At 34.4% G+C, this 9306-nt stretch overlaps 1 protein-coding gene across 1 annotated transcript; it reads left to right on the top strand.

Annotated features, from left to right (window-relative positions):
* Positions 1-6437: 6437 nt before the first annotated feature.
* Positions 6438-8304, top strand: LOC145012390 (Papain family cysteine protease). The gene is made up of 5 exons (XM_078971188.1): positions 6438-6507; positions 6612-7121; positions 7209-7328; positions 7419-7662; positions 7758-8304. Exons 1-5 carry the CDS (start codon positions 6463-6465, stop codon positions 8027-8029), a joined length of 1191 nt encoding a protein of 396 aa, XP_078827314.1. The 5' UTR covers positions 6438-6462; the 3' UTR covers positions 8030-8304.
* Positions 8305-9306: the final 1002 nt, after the last annotated feature.

The following is a 9306-nucleotide window of genomic DNA, read 5'->3' as shown; positions in this document are numbered from 1 at the left end:
AATATAGAATAAATCAAGTAAAAGGTGAAAAGAAAAAATTAGATTTTAGTTGGTTAAAAGTATATATACATGTTGTTTATAAAACCAGATGAAATAGAAAAGTGACATTTAAAATGCATATAAATCGAAAATGGTATATAACTAATATTTACAAAAAGTATTTTGTATGATAATCATTTTTATATATATATATATATATATATATATATATATATATATATATATATATAAAAGGTAACTCATTCATTAGAAACTTGTATTTACATACAATGCAGACTATGAGAATCTGCTATCAAAAGTAATGGCCTATATACAGCAAAAGAAACTACGCCATTAACTACGGTTACTTAATATTTACATTTTTACGTACCCAAAAAACTTGTTTACTATCTTAGTGACCCAAAAAAACATGTATTTAACCATTAAAAACTACATTTAACTATTTTTATGCAGCCTACCTCCAACCATTCTTTCTCAAACTATTAACTATTTTGTCTTTTTTTTCGGCCTTTTTATCACGAGCTTCAGGATTGTGTTCTGTCTTTGTAGGAAGTGGTGTGGTTTCACTTTTGGAGCAGGAAGTTGAAGTAACGTCTGGAAGATGTGTTGTTGGTGCTGATGTTCTGTCAACAGAAATGACAGGTTGTTCGTTTAAAGTATGTGATGGAGACTTGGGTAAAACGATTGTGATATTTGGGTTTTCATCTCCTTTATATACTTTTACAATGCTAACTTTTGTTTCTTTCATTCCACGGAAACGTATATCATACAAACAAACAAAGGCTACAACTTCTGACAATTCCAAGGCAGCTGCAATGTCATTGTGAATGTCCATACCCTGTCACATGTTATAATGGCTATGCAATGTCTTTATAGCAAATAATTATTACAATTTTGAAGATAATATCCACTTATACTTACAATTTCTCCATTGGTTTTCACTACTTCCGGATTGTAGTTAGGATGATAATATTGAAGTGCATTTCATGAAAACCACTGATCAGTTGGCTCATATTCTCACAGAACCATTAGATGAAAAATCATTTGTGAGAATTTTAGGTGGACTTGGAATGGTCGAAGGGGGTTCTGTTTCGAAAGAATAGTGATAACTAGACAGCTTTCAGATTCAAAGGTTACTGTTCATAGTCAACGTTTCATTACCCTTCGTCTTCATAAATTGGAACCGAAAAAATTCGTGTGTCCGGTACATTTCAAATATTTTCGTTAAGTAGTTTTTATTTTCGAAAAATTCAAACATTAAAAAGATTTTTCGTTTGTTTTGTCATTTATTTTCGGAAAATTTAAAAAAAAAATAAAAAGATTTTTCGTTTGTTTTGTCATTTCTTTTCGAAAAACACAAAAAAAACAAAAAGATTTTTATTTGTTTTCTCTTTTATTTTTGAAAAATCAAAAATCACAAAAATATTTAGTTTTGTATTGTTTTGTGTTCATGTTTTGTTTTAGGTAACAAAGATGAATCTCAATGGTTAATGCTTGTAGTTCTAGGGTCAGGTAAATCTTTCGAAACTTTTGTACTAGTTAAGGTGTCCTAGAAGCATGCTACAGCATGTTTACCAAAGCCTCGAATGACTCTATATGTGTTTAACGAAAGCCTAAATGAAATATTTCATACGAAAATTTCTTCCCAAGACAGGCTTATATTCACATTAATCACATGAGCTGCCTGACTCTTCTCACATGAGTTAAGAATGTACTATTTTGTCCATAGTAACAGAGGTACACACAAATTCTTAAACCAATCTTTTTCATCTAAACATTCTTTCACGATCACACACAAAGACATATGTCCAAGAGGTCTTTGATAAAACCCATCGAGACTTAGACATATCAAAAATCTGTGTTTATGATCTGACATCATGAGACCGTGATCAAAGTGAAACCTGATTCTCAAGACTTTAAGGAATTGACGGGGAACTTAGTTCCAGTTTTTAACGAAACTTTTATTTCTGTACCTAGATTCGAAACTCCAAATCATATTCATTTCGTATGAGTGATCTTTATCAAATTATCGAAACCCACAATGTTTGTTACCCAATAGGATCCAACACAAATTTTTTCATGAATATGATTTCCGTGTGAGTTTCATTTGTTTTCTAAGTCACTTTCCAATTTAATTCAAAGCATACTTGTCACTGACTACACTGATCAAACAAGTGATTTTTGTTACAATTTCTCACCTTATGTTTTGGATGATATGGAAAAGTTGCTTACAGTTGAAGGTTCTAACTTTTAGCCTTAAACCAAAGATCAGTGGTGGTTGTCTTATGGCTTCCAACATTCTCCCTCCATGTTCATCAAATTCTTTCCACAATGTGACATGTAACAGTATTTTTCTATAATAAACATATGGAAATATAAAGTTTAGTAATAAAGTAAAACTAAAAAATGAAACTAAGTTAAATACTTATATTGCATACTCTTCATTGATAATGATATTATCACGTCTTGTTACAAGGTCACCACTGTGTTCTTGACTTGGTAAACATTGTAAGACAATACCCCTAACATCTGCAATTGAAAAATTAATGAGGAGGTGTGCAAGTATAATTTATTCAGAAGGAGAAATTATCAAAATATTACATGTAACCTTACTTTGCAGATTTTATGATTCAGCATAGGCATGTAGTCTGCTGAATTTGTAAATTCCAACAACCAATGTATAGTTGTTGGAATACATTCCGGTATTTTTTCCACAATAGTACTTTTGGTCAAAATCCATTAAAAAGGATAGGAACCAACAAAAAGTCTAGGATCATTTCGTATAACAATAGTGTTGGAGATATTATACTTGTGGTACTGACTGAAGATGGTTGCATAGTGATCCAAATGATCACTAAAAACGAGCCATGTCACTGTCGTTCCTTCCTGATCCAGCATCATAATTCTCTTGTATTTGCTATTGTCTTTGGTCATATGTTGTACATGATGACATTCTAACCTACAATAATATTTGAAGTCACATATGTGCAATAATGTATTTCAAGTTAGCAAAATGAACACAAACAATGTTAGTTTACTCAAAAATGCCCTGTTACTGTGTGAAGTTCTTATAAATAAAAAAACATGTATGGCAAAAAGTAAATCAAGGGCTACACCGGTCAATTTTGTTTGTGTTGGTCTCTGGCCAGCTAGTTGTCTATACTGAATTGCCTTAAAAAAAATCATAGCATTTTTTTAATATAGAGTGACTATCAGGTTGGGAAATGCTTTGTAGGTGGCATAACAGTGTACTTTATGCCATGTAAAATTTCTTCATCCTCGTTTTCTAAGCTGAAATATGCCATGCCACTTAGCGGATGTGTAATGTTCTTTGTGAATTGTAACCACATATATGGTTGAACGCTTCCATAAAAAGAGTAAGACTATAAAAAGAACTTCATCACCTAGTATTGAAATAAAGGGTTTTTTGTTAACATAAAAATTCCCTTATGGTCCTCATAGTTTCAAAGTCCTCGGTTATCGTTTTCCCTCCATATGTAGCCGACTCAAACTTGTTAATCGTTGCTTTCTCTTTCTCCCAACATGGAGCATATTGATCTATAGGTTTTCAAGTTTTCAGCTTGGTGTTAACTTATCAATGTCCATCGGGTTAGTGACAATCAGAAGGGTAGCTTGGTCCCTACCTGCGATTGGGAAAGAGAAATAGCAATTCGAAATTAGGTTTGTATACACAGAGAAGCTTGAAGGTAGATGTAATGATTGAAAATAGAGGCGGTGGAAAGTGCACGATCATGAGAATCTGAGAAACTGATACACGAAAATGGTAATTATGGTTGAAAAAAGAAGAATTACCTTTGAAATATGTGTATTACGCAAATGAACTACAATCCTTTATTTTGAAGTCTCCAGCATCAGGGTGAGGTCAGGATGAACAAGCAAGCAACTATAACAGAGATACCTACCAGCGATTGGGAAAGACAAATAGCAATTGAAAGTTAGGTTCTATATAGACAAAGAAGCTTCAAGGCAGATGTGATGATTGGAAATAGAGGCGGTGGAAAGTGCACAGTCATGAGAATATCACAAAGTCATATCAACAAATAAGTAATGTCGACTCCTATATATGATTTTTTGGAATCATAGAAAAAGAAGAAGAAGAAGAAAAAGAAGAAATTATGTGGGTACCTGATATAGGGCTTTTTCTCTTTGTAGTAGGATGAAGTAATTAAACCGGTACCCAATCGAGTTAGGTTGGTATTACCTCATTTTGGGCGAGTCGGCCGCAATCAAGGAGAGGTGTCAATTAAAGGAGATTCAAGAGTGGCAAGCAGCATCGGGAGAAATGACACCGCCAACAAGGAAAACCCACCACTAAGTCTTCTTCATCATCTTGATGTCAGGCTGACCTGAAGCAAGCAGGATGGCATCTTTCAGCAGCCAAACGACGTTGTTTCTTCAATCCTATTATTTGAAGTTGAAAAGAGTTAAAGCACGCAAACAGGGAAGTTTCTCATAAACGTGGACAGCTTAAGGGCGTAGAAAATGGTTTCACATATAGGTATATGATATATATATATATATCCTATTAAAGTAGGTTTTCCTATCTCATATATAGTTAATAGACAACTTGACTGATAACCTTGGATTAAACCTTCTTATCTCTTCACCATAGGACCATAACTTTAGATAGTTTTCCATTATGATACCTTCAACAAGAGACACTACATGTTTCCTAGATCTCCTACATTATCCTATACTAACCTCTATGCCAAATTTAGTTTTTACTTCCTCTTTTAGCATCCTAACATTGAGTTGCTCATTCTTAAGAACATCCCTAGTGAAATTACTAACAATCCATATATAATTAACAATCGACCTTAATTTAAAGTTCTTGGCACACTCATGGTCATTGATAAAGGCTTGATTTGGAATGAATTCTCCTCAGTCTTCCATGAAGCCTAAAGCCTAAATGTGGACTAACCATTAAACACTTAACCAATAATCTTTTACTTTCATTTTTTCATAGTATAACTAGGTGTGAGACCCGTGTATTACACGAGTTGATTTAAAAAAAAAAAATTAAACATCAAAGTGTAAACAGAAAATATGTTTTAATGTATAACTTTAAAATAAAAAAGGAAGAAACATATTTATTACAATTTAATATCATATATATGATATTTAATACTTTACATATATAAGTATATGACTTTAATTTTAAAAATTGAAACAAACCAAAATTGACAAGTGGATAATATTTATTTCAAAAATACCACAAAATGACAAGTGTCAAAACTCATGAGAGATTGACATGTGGCAAAAAAAACCTTCATTTATTAAGGAGGATTGATACCCATTGGCTACAACATAATTACAAAGCATGAATTTCAATTGTTTAGGATTGGTAAACCTCATACCTAGAATTGGCAACTGTTTCTTCCAAGGTATGTCTTCATTGAACTTTGGTTTACCTTTCACATCTAGGAAATTGTCATCTTCATCATCTTATGGACTTTCAACTTATGTGGCATTCTCATTTCTATTTACCTGACTTACTCCTCCGTAGGTTATTCTTTCCATGTTGCTCTTTTGTGGACTCATGAGCACAGTTAGGTCAATATCATCTTCCATTTCCATTGACATGTTTAACATAACAAAGAAATTGTATTCAATTTCATTTTCCTTACTAACTCCATCAGAGAATACTTGTATATTAGTACCAAAATGGTCCATATACACAGGCAGTTATACTCCACACCGATAAGCAATGTCTATAAACCCTTGATATTCAAGTTCATTAGAAATCAATGTTCAAGCTTTTGGGATGTCTAATTTTGGATGACAATAATAAAGTTTCACACTTCTTTTCTGTAAATCGTTCAAGAAAACCAAAAAACCCTTATGAGACATACCGGCAAAATCGATATTCTCGAACACAAGAGGAATACCATCAGAGTAGCAAAAAGATCAGTTGATGAACACACATTGGAAATGAACTTTGATTGAGATGAATATTGCCATGGACGGGAACTTTTGTGGGAGCAAAGGTTTTTCTTGAATGAGGACGAGGGGAGTGTTAAAACAATTCAAATTAAATGTAATACACATGGCCAATTCATTTAATGGCCTGACACCGTCCTTTTTTTTCGTGACACCCATATTACCTATTAACCTGATATTAGGTCACATATGAACATTTTAAAACGGTTAAATTTGACTTTATTCTCTTGATATATAAAAAAAAAAAATTAAAAAAAAAAAAAAAAAAATCAAATGAAATTTAAGTTAATATGACATTTTCCCTAACTAACTACAAGAACGAACATTAAAATGAAATTTCAAATTTAACGATACCTACATGACCCATTAACCAGTCAAACATGGGGCAGCCGCCACATCTGGGCTGGCCCGAAAGCCCAAGCCCGTTTCTGCATATTTAACCTCTTGGTTGAGACAGTTGAAGCGGTGAGTAGGGACTACGTGTTTGAAGCTAAAGCCGATATGATATTATACACGCTCCACGTGTGGCAACCTGGCAGCTTTCAAGTAAATGACTTCCCTAGCATCCTCTCATTCTTTTCCATTCGCGTCTTTCACCGCCTAAAAGGGCAAATCAGTAAATTAGTCTTCTGTAATTCTTGTTTTATCAGCTTTTCCAGCCAGTAGAACGGAAGAGGGCTTCGCCGGGAACAACAATGGGAGGTGGTGGTTTAGCTTACGCCGCTGCTGTCTGTGTGCTAACTTGCGCCATTCACGCCGTTCATGCAAGACTCGTAGATCCTGTAATAGTTCAAGTCACCGAGAATCCGAACAACCACCTCCTCGGAACTCCGACGGAACACAAGTTCGCGGCGTTTATACAGGAACACGGGAAGAAGTATTCTACCAGAGAGGAATACCTTCACCGCCTCGGTGTATTTTCCAAGAATCTTCTTAGAGCTGCGGAACATCAATTGCTGGATCCGACGGCGGTTCATGGCGTTACGCCGTTCTCTGATCTGTCAGCGGAGGAGTTTGAGAGTATGTATTTAGGCATGAAAGGCGGAGGACTTGACAGGAAGAAAAACGGCCTAGCAACAGCACCGCCATTGGATGTTGAAGGATTGCCGGAGGACTTCGATTGGAGAGAGAAAGGCGCCGTCACGGAGGTTAAGACGCAGGTAATTAAGGTTCCTTAATTGAACGTGAAGTGTTCTTCTCTATTCCTGATTTCTGAACTACAAGAAATTGATTGAACATCGACGCAGGGTACTTGTGGATCGTGTTGGGCATTCAGTACAACAGGGGTGATCGAAGGAGCAAATTTCATAGCAACTGGAAATCTTCGCAACTTAAGCGAGCAACAGCTCGTTGATTGCGATCATACGGTTTGATATCTCTTACATATTTCTCTCTTGCCCTCCAAAAATCATAGGATAACGACATTAATTAACACCATGCTTCCGATCTTTCTCTAGTGTGATCCTTCGGAGAAGGATGCTTGTGATAGCGGATGCTCCGGTGGACTTATGACAAACGCTTACAACTATCTTATCAACGCCGGAGGTATTGAAGCAGAAGAGTCGTATCCTTACACCGGAAAGTCTGGGGAATGCAAGTTCGACCCTGAGAAAGTAGCCGTGAAGGTCGCAAACTTCACCAACATACCCAGCGACGAAGATCAAATGGCTGCCCATTTGGTTAAACATGGCCCACTTGCAGGTAATTAATTAAGCATCGACGTTATCTCATCATTGTTGTTATATGAATCATGAATTAAACGATAAGCTGAAGAATTTACTTGATGTTAATTGCAGTTGGATTGGATGCGTTGTTCATGCAAACGTACATTGGGGGAGTATCGTGTCCATTGATATGTCCGAAGAAGATGTTGGACCATGGTGTGTTGGTTGTGGGATATGGTGCGAAGGGGTTTTCAATACTGAGGTTGGGTAACACACCTTATTGGATCATCAAGAACTCATGGGGAAAAAGTTGGGGAGAAAATGGATACTATCGGCTTTGTAGAGGGAAAGGTATGTGTGGTATGAATACGATGGTGTCTGGTGTTGTGACCCTCAAGTCGTAGAAACTTGTAGGTCTTTAAAGTTTAAAGTCTACGATGACGTTGGTAGTTTGTGAACACAAAAGTTGCTTGATATATTAGTAGTATACGTTTTATGAAGGTTTTACTTTTAGTATCCGTTTTAATTGCAATGGGGTTATTGAACCTTTTGTAATATACAGGTTCATCAATTCATGAATATAATATATAACAAAGAGAACTCATATCTCGTTTGTAAAATATAAGTGATGCTGATCATATTTGTATGGAATATTATGGAGAAAAAAATTTATTTTACATTTTTTGCATGTGGGCTAATGGCTATGGACCGGGCTGTGTACCAATCACGTAAAAAACTTGAAAAATTGAAACCTCACTATCTTCATAAAAAAAAGTTAAATAATTATGGAGTAAACCAATGACATTTTATAAACTGTAGCGACCATTTTCGTAAATTTGACTAATTTTATGTTATCAAAAGTTTATCTTGTTCTAATAAATTAATGGTTGAATCTATCCGAGAATCTACTCGGACCAATGACCAAACAGGATTGCGCTTTGTTGTGGGCCGGATCATGAATAGGTCCTGCCACGGTTTTTTCTTTAATTATATTTGAACAAAATTCAAGTGTTTGGTTTAGGGATGTTAAGAGGAATTTAGTTGAATGTAATTTTCAATACGTTTGTGACAAAATTTAACGATTTGTAATTCTTTAGATTTTATTAAATTATGTGTTTTAAAAATTAGTCATATTTGGGCAAAAAAATTTAGGAGGTGTTCTGTTTTTTGTTTGCATACTTTATATAATCTTTTATCGGATGTGAGTAACAAGTGAGTGTTCACAAGCTGTTTGTTTTTTTAGACGATTATAGACCTAAAAAATATGAGTGTCTTTCTTCTTGGTATATAAAGTCTTCTATATATCTTCACACATTTTCTATTTTCTAACATAAAGAAATACATATATCTTTGTTTTCCTTTTTCTTTATTAAAAAAACTTAGTTTTATTTCAACTTTATCCATGATGAATAACTTGGACAAAAAGTAAATACTTAAAAAAAAAGTTTGGGGACATAACCATGGTGTTTAAGATAAACTAGAAAAGATTCTTCGGCGTTGTCGGGGTCGGAAGGTATTGCTTTGTAAAGTAAAGTAACATGTTGAATTGTATTGAGATAATCTAGTAAAAGAATATAAACAATGTCATTTAATTACATAAATAAAGAAATCAGAATCATTATTTCTTGCAATAAATGAGAAAAATAAAGAAATGGTTTCACAAATTGAACTTTATTTCCAT

Source organism: Lactuca saligna, chromosome 8, assembly GCF_052625555.1.
Source record: "Lactuca saligna cultivar CGN05327 chromosome 8, ASM5262555v1, whole genome shotgun sequence".
Taxonomy (NCBI): Eukaryota; Viridiplantae; Streptophyta; class Magnoliopsida; order Asterales; family Asteraceae; genus Lactuca; species Lactuca saligna.
This window is presented reverse-complemented; position numbering and strand designations above follow the sequence as displayed.

Bases quoted from the DNA above. Each gene is read 5' to 3' on its own strand.
- LOC145012390 (XM_078971188.1), top strand. From the start codon at position 6,463: ATGATATTATACACGCTCCACGTGTGGCAACCTGGCAGCTTTCAA. The intron at 7,122-7,208 runs GTAATTAAGGTT...ACATCGACGCAG, and splicing joins TCACGGAGGTTAAGACGCAG to GGTACTTGTGGATCGTGTTG. The intron at 7,663-7,757 runs GTAATTAATTAA...TGTTAATTGCAG, and splicing joins TAAACATGGCCCACTTGCAG to TTGGATTGGATGCGTTGTTC.